General features: G+C 39.9%; 1 protein-coding gene across 1 annotated transcript in view; it reads right to left on the bottom strand.

The window, feature by feature from the left end:
• Positions 1 to 21,001, bottom strand: part of ttc27 (tetratricopeptide repeat domain 27) — a 53,371-nt gene extending 32,370 nt beyond the window's left edge. Inside the window, exons 1-5 of the mRNA XM_088305668.1 lie at positions 20,674 to 21,001; positions 6,087 to 6,270; positions 4,882 to 5,011; positions 3,742 to 3,876; positions 494 to 596 (exon numbers count right to left, since the gene is read on the bottom strand). Coding sequence (XP_088161794.1) covers positions 494 to 596; positions 3,742 to 3,876; positions 4,882 to 5,011; positions 6,087 to 6,270; positions 20,674 to 20,761 — 640 coding nt within the window. The 5' untranslated portion in view covers positions 20,762 to 21,001. The remainder of the gene's footprint in view (positions 1 to 493; positions 597 to 3,741; positions 3,877 to 4,881; positions 5,012 to 6,086; positions 6,271 to 20,673) is intronic.
• Positions 21,002 to 21,603: the final 602 nt, after the last annotated feature.

Below are 21,603 nucleotides of genomic sequence, written 5' to 3'. Positions count from 1 at the left end.
TGATCCATGTTCGAGTTCATTTGTGTTTAGATCACAGACCACAAATCGCCCATCAAAGGCAACTTTTTGCTGTTAATATGTTGTGGGATTTAAATCAGCAATCAAGTTTGTTGAGTGATATCTACATGAAGAACTCTCACCAAAAAGCCAAGAGTTTGAGTTTGACATTAACTCACTCACTTCCTATTGCGAATGAATTCGACAAACAAAATAGTCCCGCTCCCTGCCTTTGACGAATGAATTCGACATTTTTTTAAAGGGGAGGGTGGGTCTGCTTCAGAAGCTTGATTGGAAAAATGTTTCATTTAACAATCTACCCCACTTTCATTAGCAGTATGACAAACTTAGAGAAGGTGAATTAATTAACAAATTTCTAAACAATGCGTGAATGTTATTATCTTCCTATTGATTAAAACAACTTGAACTTTTGAGCACACAGCTCTTAATCTAGTTTTCATCCATCCGGTTGTAATATACATGATGAAATATAGACCTTTTTCCACGCTCATGAGGGACAAGTGGAGGAGCTGCTGGGAACACGCCTCCAGGATTTGCTGGTGTAGGTTGATGTAACGTAGAGTCCACCAGGAGAAAAGCTGCAAAGTACCAAAAACAAAATTTAAGGGGAAGTCAAATTCAAGTCAAGTCAAGTCAATTTTATTTGTATAGCCCTTAATCACAGACAGTCTCAATAAAATAAAAATAAATAAAATCTTACAAAAATACTTACAATATCATAGCTGCTAAGGGCTCAGGAACCACCAATCACAGCTCACCTGTTTTCTGATTTGGGTCATGTGACGTTTGCAAGCTGAGCCATGATTGGTCGTTGCCTGAGACCAGAGCAAATGTGATCAGTCATTTTCGATCCACAGCAAGTGGCAAAATGACCTGGCCCTAAGGTGGGTAAAAAAAAAAAATCGGATGGATTTTGCTGCAAATTTCATATTTCACAAAAACAATATGAATCTGAATGCTGTGTTTAGACGAGTGATGGCGCATAGAACAATTTATTGTGAGTAGAAAATTTTGACTAGACTTCCCCTTTAAGAAAGCATTTGGACATCTAAAATGAAAAGTTCTTTAGTGACATCAATCCATTATCTGTACCACTTAACCTCACAAGGGGCGCAGGGGGTGCTGGAGCCTATCCCAGCTATCTTCAGGCAGTAGGCGGGATAAACCCTGCACTGGTTGCCAGCCAATCGCAGGGCACGTAAAGACACTCATCCCTAGGGGAATTTTAGTGTGTTCATTCAACCTACCAAGCACGTTTTTTGGAATGTGTGAAGAAACCCACGCAGGCACGGGGAGAGCATGCAAACTCCACACAGGAAGGCCGGAGCTGGAATCAATCCCTGCACCTCTGAACTGAGGCCATCATGCTAACTAGTAGAAATAAATCTAATTTAATGTGAACATTCTTTTTTTTTTACCAATAGCTTTATATAAATGGTTTCCATTTAATTAAAAAAGATATATACCGAACTTTCAGGGCGATAAGCCACTACTTTTTTCCTAGAATTTGAACTATGCTGCAAGTACAACGGTGCAGCATTTTTGTGGATTTTTCTTTCACAGGTAGGGGCGCTCTATAGTTCAGAAAATACACTAAATACATCACGATTTTTTTCTCTTGGGTCTGTTCTGTTTTAATTAGCAAAGTTGTTGCCGTGTTAAAAGGCACTGTTTTACCAATCTGTTTCTGTACCTATAATGTACATTCACAGTACAAAATCGTACGGTACATGCGGTAAACACATTTTTTTCCAACATAGAAAACTGGGGCTTATAGCCAGGTGCGGCTTGTATATGTTTTTATATTATCCTCCTCCCTCCCCCTCCCAAAAAGTTGCTGCGGTTTATATACAGGTGCGCCTTATAGTCCGGAAATATGGTTCTTGCAATTCTTGCAAATGCATTGAACAGATTTTTCTCTCCATACATTAATATTAAGTAAGTAAAAACATCAACTTTGATTAATTGAGTAAGAGACAATACAAAATGGTCAAGCTGTGGTGACATTTGTTATTTATTTCAATAGAACACACGATAAAAGCAGCCAATTGTTTTGAATAATTGTCTGGTAGTGGCCAAATTTGTCCTCAAGATTGTGAACCTGCCATCCTTCAATATAAAGGTTCCCCACCCCACCAAACACTTACACACAATGAAGGAGTCAAGTCAATATTCGAAAAAACTAACACGGAATGGTTTAGTCAACCAATGTGTCATCTTCAACACTGCTTATCCAGTGCAGGGTTACGGGAGGGTGCTGGAGCCTACTCAAGCTGACTTCGGGCAGAAGGCGGACTACACCCTGAACTGGTTGCCAGCCAGTCACAGGCCCCACACAGACACCATAACTGAGCGGGAACCAATCCCACGCTCCCCGCGCACAAGACAGGTGTGTGTACCACTACACCATCAGCAATGATTATGTTTATAAGAAAGAAAGTAACTCACAATCAGTGTGATCAATCAGATCAAATCAGACTAAGTACTTAATTGCTGGTGAGAAATAACATTCAGTTAAGATGAAATAAAATGCCGTAGGGCTAGAGGAGACACCTCCCCTAGTTATTGTAATTCACCTTATTTTAGTCACGCTGTCGAGAACTGTCCACATTAAAAAATAAATAAATAAAATTCTGCAATGCAGAAACTATGCCCTGAGAACATAAAGTATAAAAAGAGGACACTGAAATGCAAACAAAACAAAAAAGAACATCTGACTAGAAGGGTTTTGAATAGTAAAAAAATAAATAAATAGTGTGATGATAACCAAACAAAACTGACTCTTCAATGTATTCCCATTAGCGCTATCCTGAAACAATGTCCAAGCCAAAAGAGTGCAAGATAAGCAAGTAAAAAGCTCTGTCATGTGTCAGGGAGGTCGTGCATCCTTGCAAGTGTGAAATGGATCCACCATTCAGCTGTCTCACCAAATCAATATCGTGACACACACTTGCATAGAACGTGCACAAATGCTCTCACAATGTTCACATTTGCATGAATGTTTGTCTTCTGGCCTGGCAGAGCTTCCTTTTCTCGTCAAGGTGTGAGGTGCTGGAAGAGCAAAGTTGCAAGTCGGCGAACGTGAGCTCTATGTGGACAAGGGATGAGCGTGCGCGTGCGTGCATGTGTGTCAGAGGCTTAGTGGTAGTGTTGCGCATTTTAAGATAGTCTGGCGCTATTGCCGCATGCTTGGCAGACACCAGCAGTATTAATTAATTTCCTTTAACCGCCCATTAGTATTTAAAGAGCGCATTAACATTGAATCACCTCTGACAGAAAATCACTGTGTACATCAGTGCTGCTGATGTCAGATCAGGGAGCATGTCAATTATTTTCTGCCCCTTGACTCTAAGTTGAGTTGCACTCACGCATTAGTAATGACTTATGCCTTACTGCGCATGGAGAAAAGGTGCCATTTGCAGTTTCTTCAGTTTTGGTGTTAACGGATGGGAAGGAATTGAAATGGACAGATGAAAGACATGGATGACAGAAAATGCCATCGAAATGCTTCCTACATAATTAGAAGCTGCCTTTTAAAAAGCAACCGCGACGTTCTAAATCCACTTTGAGAAAGACAATGTCATTAACCGTTAGACTGCTGGATGTGACCCCAGTGTTGTCAAAAAGTATGATAATGATGCCTAGATTCCTCCGCAGTTAATGTGACAAAATAAACATACACATAATGGTTAATGAGCGCTTTTTACAGCAGTGATTGTTTACCTGAAGGCTTTCCATCTTGGAAGAGCATTTGGTGAGAATAACCCTCGCCAGCAGGAGGAGGAACGGGTTGGCCACCAGGCTGTACACTGACTCACCATCCAGGAGCAGGCAAGCATGGATAGCTTCAACCATGGACTGATGCAGGAAGAGAAATTGCATTGGAAATTAAGCCATCAAGCTTTACTACAAGAAGATCAATGGTGTGGAAATGATGCCCTGGCATTAGAGGAAGATCATCGTACTTACTAAACATCTACGGTAATCAGATTGCTTTAAGTGCACATTACGTACAGACCGCTGGAATTGATTCCATTTTGACTTTCGCACTTCAGCTCTACATTAAGGCTGCAGCTCAATTCCAATTTTTTGGCCCATATGCGACATGAATCAGTGTGATCAGTACAATTTTGTCATCAAAAGCCCGTTTATGCGCTTCACGCAGGTTGAGGGCAGTGCACAGGGGGACTACTGACATTGTCCGTGAATCTGCAAAGTTGTTTTGAGTTACTGTGTTGTCTTTACATTTGACTTGAGTTAAATCCCACTTGAAACATGCAACATAAAGTTGAAGTGTGGCCATGGTAGTAATTCAGCTATGGAGACTGTCCATTTCAACATGCGGGCGGCAAGAAAGTGATGTCATCGTTAGTAGATGTCTCCATAAAATGATTGAGATCGGGAGTGTGGCCTCAGTAGCCCAAAATATTTCTACCTCTTCCCTCCTCCCTAATCTACCAATATGAGGCAATAAAATTATCGGCAACATATAGGACCATATTTGCTTCGGTAAACACTGCGTCATATTTGCTATATCATATTTAACATGTACATCACAAAAACAACATTTCTATCACCTAATGAAAGAAGTAAATTTTTTCATGCAGCAAAATCCACAAACTCAATGTGTCCTTAGCTAATTAATGGTAATTTCCCTAGATCATGTCCAACTATTGAGTGGCGATGGGCATCAATATTCATACCGGATCATTTAACTTTAACCTTATCAGCACTGGGACTGTTTCTGCAATGGTATGTAAATGTACCATGATCTATGAAGAATGGTAAAGTCACCAAAGGCTTTGTTAATATCGCAAATAGCTGAGGGTAGAATACAGAAAGGGTAATGGGATCTTTTTATACCTGAGAGGAAAGCAAGGTTGAAGGCAGAAGGTCAGAGAGATGAATAGTCAGCGGAGGACCTGTCCAGTTGCTTTGAACAAACATGTGGAGGCAAGAGACTGCGAGGATCATCACGAGCAGTTCTCTGTAGCTGCAAGGACACGACAGTCATAGTAGAGTTGAGACTGGAGGTTACTTCAAGGTTTTTAGGAGGGGGAGCTGAGTTTCAAAAAATACGAGTAGACCACAGTTCTTTTGTGCCGACATTTCACTTGGCAGACAATTAATGTGATTTACAAATTGGGAACAAGCGACATGATTTGCTGCCTTTCTATTTGCTTCCTTTCTACATTGATGGAAGAGAGGAAACTGAACCAATCATAATGAGCGAGGAGGAGGAGCAATATGTGTCACAATCATTTTATTCATGAGCTGTTTTCGAGCTAGCGTGAGGAAGAGAAAAGTTAAGCTGTCCTTATTGAGAATTAATAATTCATGACGAAAGAAATAGAGACACTTAATAGAAGCAAAAAAAAACGCTCTCGAGAACAGATTGGAGTTCCGCTCAACTACTTCCACCTCATTAGGTCATGTTGAACATTTTCATTAGTCAACTGCAAGCAACACAGACAATGGAACCTCTGCTGTCAAATTACCTAAGGTCATAAAATTTGGAATTTGATCACAATATTTTGGGGAAAATAAATTATTCCTCACAGGTCACACAAAAATGTCAGAGTTTGCATATCACGGAGGACTTCAACGTAACTCGCATAAACTCAGATCTTTTTGAAGGCCAAAAGAGATGTCTTGTTTCTTATTTCTAAGAGTCTAAATAAATTATTGAATCCCTTCGGCAGAAATGGAAGTATTGATATGTGAGCGATGGCGTTAGACGTGGGGGGAAAGGTGGTCCTGTAAGCTATAAATTATGGGTTAGTCCCTTTTTTGCTTGTTTGTTGTTGTTGTTTTTTTTTTTTAGTTTTTCTTCCCTGTATAAATTTTTCCTTTTTTTAACAAAAACTTGCAACAACACATCTGTAAGCATATTTAAATCAAGTGGTTTACACAAAAAAAAGAAAAAAGAGTTAGCTTACAAATACAACAATTTTCACCGACACACACAAATGCTTTGTTACTTTGCTTTATCCATGTAGGGAACAGCTGTGTCTGACTATTTCCGGTCAACACGAAAAGGAAGAACTGACAATTGTGTGCTATTTTACCTGTTGGTTTGATCCCCGTCTGTGTCATCAGACAGGTACAACATGATGCGTCTCTCTAGATAGGCCTCAATGTTCTCGTCGTCATGACAGCTACCATCGCCAGTAAGCAGCGACAACACCCGAGGGCTCCTCAAAACTGCCTCAAAGTCCCCCTTCATCAAGCACTCCAACAAAGAGCCCATCTCTGCAAGAAAACATTTTTAAGAATTACATCAAATTCTGAGGCTGTTAAATCAGAGTTAACTAATTCAGACTCATGCAAGTGTGTTTCCAAAGTATGCTTTATCCACAGATTTAATCAGGTATAAAAATTGGACCAGTTGGAAAAAAGAAAAGTTCTTCTCTCACCTACTAAAAGCTCCACACAACATGTTGACTGTGAAAACAAAGGAATTAAATTCTGCACCTCCAGTATCCCAAAGACAAATGTGAATGGAGCTAATTTTGTATATTAAATATATACAGATTGAATATTATAATAAAGTATTGGAAACGTATAATCAAGCGGAAACTAACCTTAAGCCCCGTTATAATACATTAGAAATAAGGAATGTTCTATACCGCTTTTTTTCAGACCGATACCAGTATGAAAACTCAACTTAAGTACTCACTAATACCGATATCTAGTAACCAATACCACGAGAACTTTTGCTACATAAGAAACATTTTGATTAAACCAATGACAGATCATTTTAAAGAAGGACATTTCAATTATTTCTGACAAACTGCAGGACAGCCACAGCGCAATACAGAAAATAAGTTGAAATTGTAATACATGTTTTTTTGTCTTGTTATTTTTAACCAGGCAAAAATATAAGTTTTTTTTTTTATTTTCATCCAAATACCCGATTATTTAATTAGGATTTTCATTATGATATCCAAATACCAAAATAATTGATAGGTGCAGCCCTAATATAAACTTCAGAAACAGAGTACATATACTGAAAGAAACTGAATCTTAATGGGCATTTGAGAGGATTGAAATGGATGCAGTTCACCTAGAAAACAAGGTTCTGTCAGCCATGCATGCCTAATAAGAAAAACGGCCAAAATAGGGCGCCAGTGACTGAAATCCATGAGCGGAATCTGCAGTCTTCGCGAGAACTCATTACCTTGAAAGAAGGTTGATCATCTCCAGCTAAAAATCTATTTAATAATCAAGCATTGATAAGTGACAATAGCAGGTGCCTAGTAACCGCCTACCTAGCAAGCAGCTAGCAAGTTTATGTGAGATTTTTTAGCCAAGCGGGTCAAATTCCAAAGTGTATGGGCTATACCTTAAATTGTGAACAATATATGCAATAAAGTCGAGCCTAAATGTACCGCAGATATGTAGAGCATACAGTAGGTACTGTATTACCATCAACACATTTATCAACAGTGAGGATAAATTACGCATTCGACATTAGCGGTCCAAAAAAACTCAAACCTGATTGTGATCTATTTAAATGTATCTCTTAAATGCGTACAGTGCTGTAAAATGTTGGAGCGGGGATAGTTTGCAGGTGAATGTGCTAGGGGTGGGCAATAAACCGAAAATTTACCGTTACCGAAATTTATTACAATGACCGAAATCATTTTGCCCATGTCGGTAAATTCGGTGAATAAAAAAAGAAAAAAGAAAAGCCTTTTCTGTCTGCGGCAATGTTCATGCCCCTTTAAGACCGCTACAGCGCCTCTAGTCACGTGACTCCACCCGTCTGATCGAGAAAGAAAACAGACGTCGCTCTCGTTGCTGGCGATTCAAATCCAGAAGCTTTTTCACCACCCACAACACAACCATGCTGTGCTGAAAGTTCAGAGTGAGAAGCAAGGTTCGACAAGTGACAACAGCCCATGAACGGAGGCGACACCATAGGAGAGAACGTCTCAGAGGTGGACGCGATAGCCTAGCACATAGCTAAAGATAAAGCTCCTCTAGTTCCAGTGGCGCGCACAGGATTTAAACGCTTCATGAAAGCCGTATTTCCCGATATGGACTACATCGGGCCGGGAGCTTAGACATGTCAAGCATTTTGCATCTACATCCGACTTGTGGTCGGGTCGCAACATGGATCCCTGATTGAGCCTGACTGTACATTACATAGACGACAAGTGGCGACTGCGCACCAGAGTACTCGAGACGGCACATTTTGGCTTGCATTGACATTTTCTTTCATTTTATTTAGCATTTTTTTATTTGCCATTATTTACATCATGAGAGCATCTTGGCGCAATCCATTTGCAGAAAAAGATTTTGCAAGAGGTACCCTTTTTCTTTGTGACATTGTTCAAGTCATGCAAAGCAAGCTATTTGGAATGTTCATACAAATGATTTTTGCACTTTTATTTTTCATTGAAAGTAAAGTATACCAGTTGGTCAATAAAAAAAACAGTCAATATGCATTTCCTGCATTTATTTTGATTTTAGTCCACGTGGGAATTTATCGTGCATTTATCGTTATCGAGGTGAAATTGCTCGATTTCTCGCGATATTGATTTGAGGTCATATCGCCCAGCCCTAGAATGTGCATTCCTGCCCAACAAATGTGTCTGAAACATTTCTGCTTGATTAATTGCTCATGTCCTGCTCTCTGGCTCAGAATCTCCTAATAAATCACCCGGTACGACCTGTAAACTCTTTTACCATCAGCGCTATTCATCACACATGGGTGCTATGGCTGTAGAGGCAGAAAGGCCATCCTGCAATTGGCATACGTATTACACTTTTGATTCCCAGCGGCTCGAGAGCACTGCTTCTCCATTATTTTTTGTTACCATAGGGAAGAAGTAAATGTTTCACACAAACCCAAATCTCCGCCATAATTATAAATAGTAACTTTTGTCTATAAAATTGTTCATCTACCTATGCAGAGCTGCTTTCTGCCAATGAGAGAGAGCGGCACTGCCACCTCCTGTTATGGCTGTGCAAATACACTTTTTTCAAATACAGGGGAAAAAAAAGGTTCTCTGGGGTCACACATGCCCCCTTGGCGTTACCCCCTTATTTGAGAAGGACTTCTCTCGAGCAGTGTTTCCCAACCTTTATTGACCCAAGGCACACATTTTGCCAAAGAAAATGTTCATAGCACACCACCAAACTAAAACACACTATGAATACTGAAATTATGATGGTCTTGTCTCAGTTTAGTCACAATTGAACTTAGTCTGGGCCTGTTTAATTGAACACAAAACAGATATAACTCCTACGAAGCCATGACTTATTCTGTTGTAAGAATGGCGACATGGATACAAAGGTTTATTGTACCGTCTGCCATCTAATCGAAAAACATTTGCTAATAATCTACAAATAACTTGCCGTGAGTGTGACAGCACAAGACAAAATTGTTGTCTACTCCACCTCGAAAATCAAACAGTTTAGTCTTGGACAGACCAATCAAAATACTGCATCGATTCATTATGCCAACCAACTTATCGATGCATTCACACAGGCTGAACAGCAAAAGCATTTGGCAGGGGAGAGAAAGAAAAGCAACTAAATGGGTTGATGGGGAGTGAGCAAGGTTGATTTATGAGAGGATTGAGAGGCTGAGGGGCCACGACTTTCACTCAAATAATTGGGTTGCCGTGTTGCTGGGTTCACCATCTCTACTTTACACAAGATAGTTGAAAGGCCACGGCAGCCACAGCTCATTAGCATAATTGCTTTCTGTTGCCTTGGAGATCCCTCAGTTTGGAGAGGTAGACCAAAAATGAAACCCAAAGTAAGTTGCTAAACTGCTATTTTCTCAAAGCCAAACTTTATACTGTAGATTCAAGGAATAGCGATGAGTACTGACAATAATAAAGCAAGCCGATCCAACACTAATGGCTTTGAGTGTGCATGACCAATCAGTGTCGCTTGAATGCCACACCACTCATACGGTATATATTACTCCAGATTTAACAGTTTCCGAGAACAAGAAGTTGCATTTGTTTTTGTAATTGAGCGAGTACACAATGATATATAACGCAAAAATTTGTTCTGACTTAAAGGCGCAACTCTATATAAGCCACAGCAACTTCTTGGGGGGAAAGAAAAATAATAAAACATAAATGCCGCACCAGGGTATAAGCCGCGGTTTTCTAGGTTGAGAAAAATTTGTTGTCTACTGCATGTACAGAAGGATTCTGTACTGTGAATGCATATAGAGGTACAAAAACAGATTGTTAAAACTGTGCCTTTTAACATGGCAAGAACTTTGCTAATGAATACAGAACAGATCAAAGAGAAGAAAAAAAATAAAAATCGAGATTTATTTAGCGTATTTTCTGAACTATAAAGTGCCCCTACCAGTGAAAGAAAAATCCACAGAAAAGCCGCACCGTTGTATTCACCGCATGGTTCAAAATCAAGGAAAAACATAGCGGCCAATAGTCTGGAAAATACGGTAGTACATAATTTGTTTTGATTCTATTAAGTGAAATTAAATGATTTTCCGGGGCGCACTAATCTGCTGCGAGACCATCGTTGGGAATCATTGATTTTAAGTATTTTTCGCAATCAATTCATTGACTACGTGCATATATATATATATATATATATATATATATATATATATATACATATATATATATATATATATATATATATATATATATATTTTTTTTTTTTTTTTTAAATCGGAAAAGGGTGAAGGGCTACATTTTTTTCATTTACATTATCTTTTAAGCACACCCAGGGCTTTAATAAGGATCTGCAGCAACTGGTGTAGTAAAAGAGTAGGGGAGAGTTTTATTTCTCTGTAGATCTAATGAAACCCTGGGGCTGCTATGATAGCGCTATCAAAAGGCTGGGAGAGGATGAAGCGAGGGAGGCGCTTTGGCTTTATGAGGGAGAAAATGAAAGCCTGAGGAATGGCCAAGTGTTTAATAACATTTCAGTTACTCTCCATGTCTGCTGAAGAAATGGCAGCAATTATGGAAAACAAGGCCGAGGTCCTCAAATTACTCTATAATTCAGAATGATTCAGAGGGTGCATTGCATTTAATAAGCAGTGGGGAGCAGAATTTGCAGCTGAATTACCTGGGAGAGGCAAGAGAGATCCAAAATGAACAATGAAAAAAAATCTCTGTAGACACTTCAATCTACGAGTCTTCATTAAGAAGCCAACTCTGCAGTCAACGTCTGGTGGTTTCTATCCATCAGTTAGTATGTGGGCAGGGTAGCCTTGCTTTCATCCACATTATACTGTGTTGAGATCATATTCAGGATATTTGGGAGGCTTGACCTTACTGACCAAATTCCAGCGCAAGGAGAAAATAAATAGTGGTTGATATTCAGACACCATTCAAAGTAAAGACAGACTAATGAGTTATTATATTTTGACATTTCTTCACTCGCCAATCAGCTTCAATCAATTCCAGATGATGATTTTTGGGCTTGCTATACAGTCTAGCTCTGGAAGGATGGACCTTTTTCCAGAAGTTGTTCCCTCCCAGGTTTTTGACGATTATGTTGGAGAATCCTGTTAACAAGTCAGTCCAAAATTTGAAAATGGAGTGAATAAGGAAATATATTTCAAGAGCTATCATCTTCTTTCAATGTGAACGTTCATTTGGTCCGAAAGCATTGTACTAATGGTTCCATCTAGTGGCGTGCAAAAGAATCCCTGATATACAGGTATTTGAAAATGATCCATCCATCAATACATCATCCAAGCCTCCACCAACATGAAATCAATCCATCCATCCATTCATTCTCTGTACCGCTCATCCTCAGTACTGTCGCGGATGTGATGGAGCCCGTCTCAGAAAACTGATATACCTTAAACTGGTCACCACCAACTGGCACACATAAAATCAATCAAATATATTACAACAAATTTAAATAACTTGCAAAAACAATGTCAGTTGAGCAGCTCACTGGACAATAAACAATGTAGTACGATGGTGGCTGGTGACAACTCGTTCTGCGAGTGAAGTCATTCCCGAAGTATACCGGAGATTGTCGGCAAACAAAAGCATTTTCGTTGTTTGGGCATTGCTTTGGGTCTAACTATGAATCTAGGACGTATAAAATAAATAAAAACACTTAGATTTATTACTCAAAATATGCTAGGTCAAGGTTGAACCAGAGCTGCCAACCAAAAGAACTTCACTTCCGTAACAACGCGTCTGAATTTCCATATTTCTTACATTTTGTCAAAAACAGTATAGGTTAAAAATAATTATTCAAATGCAAAACACAATCCAAAATAACGGCTCCAGTATTTGTCATTGTAATGTGTTTGTAACTATCTTGCAGTCCAGCCTGAATCAAAGTATATGAGATGTCATCAAAAATATATGGGTCTATGGATGAATTTGCCTTTACCATTCTGCTGTTTCCAATTGTAGTAAACAAAGCAAGTCTATTAAAACCCGTTAATTAGATCTGAAAAGTCTAAATTAAAATGCGCTCTATTTTGCATATGAACATAACATTGATGATAGGTTGGATTACCGTAGATAGTTTAAAGCAACGCTAAGGAACTTTTCAGCCTTCATAAAGTATTTTCATGACTATTCTGATGAAACAGCAACTTACAAGTAGCTGAATGATACCGTTGTCACGGCCTGAGGAGGTCTGTATCATTTTTATTGGCACTAAGCAACTTTAAGGAGGGCGGCACTAATGTGGAAAGATCAGCCAGACTGGATCATTGTGGAACACAATTAGATTCATTACATTATCACTATTCAGCCTTCACGCAGCCACTGGAAACATAAATGGAATTCAGTCCAACTGTAGGTGACCAGAAGATCACGATTTCACAAAGGAATCACACCTAGAGTCAATTTAGAGTGTTCCATTAAACTACCATGCATGTGGAAGGAAACCCAAGTACCCGGAGGAAAGCCACACAGGCACGGGGGAGAACATGCAAACTCCACACAGGAAGGCAGAAGCCCGGCATCGAACTCTGCACCTCTCTACTGTGAGGCGGACGTGCTAACCAGATGTTCACCGTGTCACGCTGAATCACAGAAAAATCTCAAAGGGCTTCACATGACCACAGTGTCGAATATTAACTCCCAGGAGGGCTCGGAAAACTACAAAAAAAAAGTTAGGACTTCCTGAATGGAGCAGTCCGCATGTCACCTGTAGCATCATGTCAGTGGTGCGTGTGAGTGTTACTGTGTCAATGTATGCTTCAAACTATTCATCCTTGGTCGCACTACTGAAACTGTAAGAGAAGTGGGTATGGTGTGGTGTCCTGTTTGTAGATTCAACTGGGGTGGAAATGAAGGAATTAGTGTAGAAATGTAATGTGTGTGCATGGTGCATGCAATAGGGTGAGAGCAGTGTGCAATTGCTCAGCACGCACCTTCAAGGGAACATTGTTAATTGCTGAAATGAGGTCAAAGAGACTGAATTAGGATTGGCCCTAAACCAGGGTTGGTCAATTAATTTTACAAAGGGGCCACATAAGAAACTAACCTCAACTTTATCTGCATTATATTTAGACAACGGCCTGTGATTGGCTGGCAACCAATTCAGGGAGCACCCCGCCTACAGCCCGAAGATAGCTGGGATTGGCTCCAGCACCCCCGCGACCCATGTGAGGAGAAGCGGTACAGATAATGGATGGATGGATAAATTGCTTATTGTGTTGATATGGTTCGTGTTGTTATAATTACAAAATACTAATTTTGAACAAAATTATGTGGTTATTAAAATGACAACATTACACTTTAAAAATAAATAGAACAATTTTGTGCACCAATAGGCAACCCATATGAGCCGTTCAGCAATCCCAAATATATAGATAAGTGGGAAGTATAATTTGCAGTGATGTATAATGATACATTGATAACTTATAATACACCCAAAAGATGGAGTATATGAACCTGTAGCTTTGAGTACTGTATTATTAGGCCAAATCTTCTTGGCCCTCTTCCCTCCACCTTGCAGGAAATAAAAAGGTTGCTAACATTGGTCTCTTTTCTTGTGTGTGTGCAAAAGCTGTTCCTGGGGAGGCCTGAAAAGTCTCTAAATATAGCAAAAGGTTGCCATGGTGGCAACGCTCCAAACACAAGTTGTAGCTCTTGTTTGCTACTTTGCTTGGGCATGTGTGAACATAAAATAAAAGCACAACTTTAAAAATAAAAGCACCACATATTTTACGCTTTACTGTTGATTTCATGGTTACTGTGCGTGCCGGCCAGAGATTGTGGCCATGAAAAGTTCCACCAAACTATTGTGACGGCTTCAGTCAGCCAAGAAAAATGTGGATCAGGAACACCAAAATGAAAGAGGGCTAGACTCGAGCCAAGCACGTGTGCGGTTATTTTGTTCTGTGTACAACCTACCCTACACCTATAAACGCGCCGTACCAAAGGAAGCAGTCAGTTGTGGGTGTTATTTCTGTATTTAACACACACTGGGCTTACCGCACCAAAAGGCGCACATGCCAGCTCGCGCAAACCTGTTTTATCTAATAGGCAACAGCAAAGCACAATAAATGCTATTGCAGCAGTCATGGCAACATGGCATAAACACAATGTCAGGGGAGGGATGTCATTAGTCACCACACTCCTTAAAGTCACAGTTTTAAATCAGAACCAAAACTATCACTGAACAGCATACAAGCATACAATGAAACAAAGAAATAAAATTAACACAAAACATGCATCTGTCATGCCATTTACATCCCGAAAAGAAATTTAAAAAAAAACACAAAAAGAGTAGCAGTGCATTCTGGGAGTTCATCAGCCTCAGCCAATCAGAAGGCTGGTTAGAGAGATGCGAGTGGTGTGCTTTGGGCAGTGGGTTTATTTATTTATTTATTATTCTGTTGCCTAAACCTGTGATGTTTCTTGCTTGGAATAATATGAATCATAAGACAGACTACGACATTGTGGACAGTTGCCCTTTTGTTCAGCTTTCTCCTGCACATGCATACTGGTCTGTTTTAACGCAAACCATCACCAAAATAGATCCATCCATCCATCTTCTGTACCGCTTCTCCTCACTAGGGTCATGGGGGGTGCTGGAGCCTATCCCAGCTATCTTCGGGCAGTAGGCGGGGGACTCCCTGAACTGGTTGCCAGCCAATCGCAGGGCACACAGAGACGAACAACCATCCGCGCTCACACTCATACCTAGGGGCAATTTAGAGTGTTCAATCGGCCTACAATAAATGTTTTTGGAATGTGGGAGGAAACCGGAGTACCCGGAGGAAACCCACGCAAGCACGGGGAGAACATGCAAACTCCACACAGGATGACCGGAGCCGGGATCGAACCTACGCCCGATGCCGTCTCTCACTGTGAGGCCATCGTGCTAACCAGTCGGCCAATAGATCTTCACAGAATTTATTTGTCACAGTCAATTCAGCGCACAGCAGTATCAGACTTTGACCAGCAGGGTGTGCTAACACGTACTCAGAAAAGCCCTCAAGTACGTCGCCCGAGCGAACAGAACAGCACATGTACACACGTATGGGACTCAGTCTAAACCCAAGGCGCCTCGACGGTTTTGGGGAATATTTTTGACTTTATAGTGCACCTTATGGTCATGAAAATACAGATAAATAATTTGTGATCCAAACAGGATTTTCTTTTTTTAATGCATAGGGTCTTTTTTTTAACTTCTTATGTACAGTATAAAAAATAATCGCTACAGTTGGGAATAGATGTATGTAACATTTAAGTACCATGATTCGCATTTAAACTTTTCTAATCATGGCAACAGTTTTGGCGCTGGTCTAAATTATTCAGAATATGGATAATTATGCGGAAATCCAAATGGTGTCTTTGGTAAATGTTGTTTTGAGAGATAAGCTAATCAAACTTTGATGAGCGGCACAAATATTTAACTTCAAGTGATCGTAATCTTCAATCTTGTACATGAAGTTTGCGGTAGCGAACATTTAAGGGTTGTCATGCGCCTTTGAAATTTATTTGGTTGATGCTTGGAGCGTTAAACCTCAAAGACGACTTTTCGTAATTCATTATAACAAGAATACAGCTGCTGTCATGCTTGGACGACAGCCCTGTTTACCCACTGACGTGATTCTTGGAATATCTACAGACCGTCACGTACAATCTCATTTTGTAAATGCCAAAAGATTTACACATGTCCTAGAGGAACACAAAAGGATTGCCAGCTGAAAGGCAGCCAACACAGCAAAAAGAAATAAAATCAGTGTGAGGATCAGCATGTCAAAGCGAGAGGTTGGTTGTCTTCTTTTTCGTAGTGCCTGATGGAGGAGAAAACACATGCTTGTGGATAAATGAGACTCTGGAATCAATACTGGAGTGAAGTGAGCTCATGATCTGCATGTCTATACGATAAAGCCTGTAATTAAAGTCATGTTCCTTAACTGTTTTATTTGTCACTACCCAATAACAATGAATGCCAATCGTGATGGGCAGTTATCAAGAATTCAGTCGATTATGTGAAATTGTTTATTAATCTTGTCTTGATGCAATTGGGGGGAAATGCAGTCCATTAACTGGATGTTTTTGATTCCGTCTCGACTAGACTCTCAACAAAACAGGACTTCAGTAAATAAGTGTAGACACTTAAATGTACTTATGTAGAAGAGTAACAAGTAAAAATAATTGGTTGACTAAAAAAAATTAAAAAAAAAAAAAGAATTTCGTAGCTGGATGTGTTATTTCAAATAAACCCGCCAAAAAATGCAACACCAAAAGTTTATGTTTTCAATGCTGGCACAAGACACAACCTTACATTAGCCACAAATTCTTTTTGGAATCGTCAACAGCAAATAATTCCATAGGCCATGGATATATTGGCATGCATGGATTTTTTTATGTCTTGCATGATTGTAAACAGTTATACAGGATGTGTGCCATTCGTAATACACTCATACACGTTAATCATTAAATAAATCTGACAATTAGGGCTGGGCAATATTGTAAGTATATCACGATATAATGATTTTATGCTGGTTAATGCCAAAATAGATTAAACTTTTTTTTCGATTTATACTATTGAAAATAAGGACCCGGAGACAAAAGACATTTTTTCTTTTTTTTTAACATAATACTTAACCTTCAATAAGGTCAACACAGTTATGAAAAAGTCAAATAAACTGGTCAATGTAAGGATGAAATAAACTCCTTTTGTAAATATAATGTGCAAACTAAGGCAGGGCCATATAGCTGCAAAATGTTTCACAACACAAGTATCTCATATCCGTCAATATAGATAATTGTTGATTTAACAAAAAACACTGTTTTTGTGTATATTGTTTTGTATTTAATGCGCAGTTTCACCTCCACCAGTGCATTGCAAATGCTTATTTGCATTCGATGCTACCCCAAAGCAACATTGTTGATACACTTACATTAGCCTTCATTCAGTCGTCATGCAGTCTAAGTGTAGCAAACTAATATCCTCTTGCAGTGCATGCATTACAGCTGATCAACCAACTTGGAGTACGTGATCTTTTCAGCAGAATCGTTATTGACATCGTCTATACATATTTCACTTGCCTGATTCAGACATGGCTAACACTGGCGGGGACAGGGAACTCTTTTACTTGTACACAACGTCTCCATCTGGAGGCGTTTAATCGGGTTAGTAGGCATAACGTCATTTTATTGTAAGAGTTGTACTGAGTCGACTGGTCATTTAGTTGAACTAAGTTACGCCACACTCTCGCTGTGCGGAACAATGCCGCACGCATGTGTCGTTTGTTTAGCTACTCCTCCGTTGCTTTGGATGCTTCTTCTTCATTGGTTTGGCTGCTCGCAGCCTACAACGCACAATGCCGCGGTCGGATTTGCTTTCAGATTTTTTTCTTATCGAACATGTTATTGATGTCAATGCCAATGTCAATTGCAACACATATTTATTCTGAATTAGCGCCCAGCCCTATCGGACATAGGTAACCAATCAAAATTGTGCATTTGAGTCAACAGTGTAAATGGAACTTAAACGAAAACAATTAATTCGGGCCTTATCAATTAAATCAACCAATTATGGCCTTTCAAACAGCGGCCTAAAAAATTGGACAAAATATTTAGAGTTGACCACTGCTAGTCACACGGAAAAGGGACCAGGGTGGAATAGCAAAAATATGCATACAATTGACACCCACTGAAAGGCAATGGGGGAAAAAATGCATTACCGTATTTTTACGGCCAAAAGACGCGCCGTATCAAAGGCCGCAGTACCAATTGAGGGTGCTATTTCTGTATTTAATACATAGATAGAATGCACCGTATCATTGGGCGCAAACAGAACCGAGCAACGGAGCTAGCGTGTTTTTAAAATGGCAGCGGGAGTTCGGTGGTACTTTATTTTAGTTTTTAACGTGCTGAAGTTGTCCTCATCCAAAAATGCACCAAGTCCTTCTCTTCTGTATCCAAGATAAACAGCTTGACACGTTCTCCACCAAACACGAGAGTCATTATCAGTCTGCCTCGCCGTCTCGTTGCCGCGCAGCCCCTCAGATGGGTGCCGACACAATGCCGGTGTGAGCAAGTCACTAATCAACAAACGATGTACGGTCACGGTGTTACATCAAAACTAAAACTATCACCCCAAAACAACTGAATAGCATAATAATGCAGGCCCAGCAAAATTCAGACTCACAGCCTACCATACAATACCTTAGTTTACATGCATGCACACTAAAACAAAAGATAGCATGGCTAGCGTGGCTAGCTATTTTTAAAAAGGCAACAGGAGCAAAACTGAGTTTGGTTTTATTTTATTGAACTATTTAACAATGTACTCACATTATTATTGATCAGTCATCATCCACAAATCCATCAAAATCGTCTTCTGTATCAGAAATAAACAGCTGGGCAAGTTCTCCCAAAAACACGCCAGGTTCCCGCGCGGCTCCTCGGATATGATGCCGGCTCTCTCCAAACAGCTAGCAGACACGTTTGCCCATATAGGGGCAATGGGGCCTGGTTTGCACTGGGGGCGTGCCTTTGCGTTGTAGTTCACGCCCATCGTTCCCCTCTCACGTCCGCCTGCTGTCGTTAGCCACGCCCGCCTTCTCTCTATATAAGCAGTGTGCAGGCAGGTAATGTTCGCAATCAGCCCAGCGGGTGCACTCTGTCCCCATAATGGGCGCTCCGCATCAAAAGGCGCCCCGCTTTTTTTGGATGAGATTCGGGACTTTAAAGTGCGCCTTATGGCTGCGAAAATACGTATATGAATTATACATTTTGTTATTAATTGGTCGACTAATAGTAATAAGTAACCGGTATTTTACGTAAATTTGGCTGAAGGGTCGAGGGCGGAAGGGTACCCTGATTGCGGCCAGAGGTGGGGGGGGGACTGAACAGCAAAAAAGGGTCAAGTGTCCAGCTCTATGCATTAGCATAGCATTACTTTGTGGGGGGTTTCTTGTTGTATGTAAAGTGCTTTTTTACAGCTGCAGCTGTTGTGAAATTATACTGGATATTAGCCGTTCCTCATCAGGACTCCCAAATACGTATATTGATAATTGGGACGTATACATTAATATTATTGACAGTGATGTACAATAATGCAGTGATAACCTATAATAAACCCAATACATGCTACAAAATTCTAGATTTGCATAAAGTATTATCAGGCCGAATCTTCTATTGCCCACTCTTCCTGCTGTAACGTACGAAATAAGAGTGTTCTAACATTAGAAGCACAGTTATCATTTTTGCTCTCTCTCTTTTTGGAAAAATAGTTGCCATAGGGGTTGGAAAAGTTGCCAAAGTTGGCAACGCTGCAGATAAATTCATAGCGCTTGCTCGCGACCTCGCTTGAACTCAAGTCCACATGCGTGCACATTAAAAGGACAACTTTCAAAATAAAAGCAACACACGTTACGTTTTACTTAGATTACATGGACAATGTGAGGGGCAGTGAAAGACTGCGGACGATCCGGATGTGGCCCCGAGTTAGCATTTTGCCTAGAGCTGCTAAAGCTCATATCTGACTATATGAAGCTCCTCCCCTCAATTAAACATAGTTCATTGAACTAAGATGCCAGAGGATGGCGCCAAAGCACTATTCTTAAACTGAAAAATTCTTCAGCCTTAGTAAATATCCACCACTATAACAACTATACACGTTTTGCGACCTATTTGATGAATGGCATGTGGTGACATTTTTATAATGCAAACATTTTGTGCCCTGGCTCAATAATGGTTGAGAAGCAACGTTTGAAGTTGAGGTGGAATTGCAATCAAAGAATTTGAAAAAGGCTCCAAAGAGAGGACAGAAAAAGTAGTCATATATTGGATAAATATAAGGTTAGCTTATTTAAAACGCTGATAGCAAAGTTTTAGACACGGGAACTTGCAAGTTGACATCCATTTTTTATTGCTTGCTATTAAGTATATTTCCATTAGCTAAGTACTGATAGGCGTTCTTAAAAGAATGAATTATTGAACGGAGCGTGGCACGACATCCTTCGCAACCTACCAGCGTGCCTTAGCAAATACATTCCCAACTCATCTACTACGAATGGGAGAGAAGTATGTCTTGTTTTGTTATTGTTTTTAGCGGCGGTACTTACAAAAAAATAAACATTGCGTGATTGTCTTGCCTCAGAGAGTAGTAACCCGCGTACGGGTCTGTCAACGTTTCCGTCTGGTGACACCAATCCCTCACGACGGTGTTCAATGGTCCTAAAGTATTCGAGTGTCTCACCTGTGCTGTAGATATCCTGCTTCCATGCAGTCTCCTCGCTAGGTGTTAGAAAGCCTCGGAGGATGGAGATCTCCACGTCGAGAGACATTTTGACGGCCACAATTTCCTCCTCTGCTCTTGCTCACCCTTTTTGCTAAGCCACGATTTAAATGCAACTCGAAACGATGGCGTTTATGCGTTCAACTTATCTGACAGAAATAGTATATTTATTTCCACCCATGTGGAGTGTGAGCAGTCAGCGGGCGGCCATGACACTTGCGCGTTGCATTGTGGGAATGAGGGTTCAGCTTGGAGTGCAGTCGTCAGCCGGCATGTCAACGACGCTTTATCCCCCGCTACATCACGGTTCTCCAATCGCGGAATTTTTTTGCATGTTTTAAAGAGTTTTATGTACAATACGATGTTTTTTTTCCCCACCATCTCAAAAACATGAAATAAAATACATTATGCCAGTGAGCAATGTGGTCTACTGGAAAAGATGCAGCATAATTGTTCTATATCGAATATATATATATTTTTATATTGTTTAAATTATTTGAAAAGGCATAACCGTTCCAGCTCCTCCAAAAGATTTTAAGAAATGTTACATGTTTTTAATAAAGAAAAATTACACTGAATTGTATACGAACGCAATAAAACCCAGAATAAATTGAGTGTTTAGTGTATGTACTACGCCCTGAACCGTCTATGAAAATGAAAATGTAATGTCATATTACAATTATCATGTACAAAATTACTATAATTAAAAGTATTATCATTATATTTCAACCTCTATTGTAAATGTTAACAAAAGTTAAATTAAAGGGGACCAAAAACATTGACAAGAATTTAATTTAATTTTTAATACAAAACATATAAAAGCCACCATATGTGTTTTTTTACATAGCGAATTGGAAACAGCAACAGCCAAAATGAATTTTCACCTTTCCA

The sequence above is a fragment of the Idiotropiscis lumnitzeri genome, chromosome 9, assembly GCF_059441095.1.
Source record: "Idiotropiscis lumnitzeri isolate Australia: NSW breed Sydney's pygmy pipehorse chromosome 9, RoL_Ilum_1.0, whole genome shotgun sequence".
Classification (NCBI taxonomy): domain Eukaryota; kingdom Metazoa; phylum Chordata; class Actinopteri; order Syngnathiformes; family Syngnathidae; genus Idiotropiscis; species Idiotropiscis lumnitzeri.
This window is presented reverse-complemented; position numbering and strand designations above follow the sequence as displayed.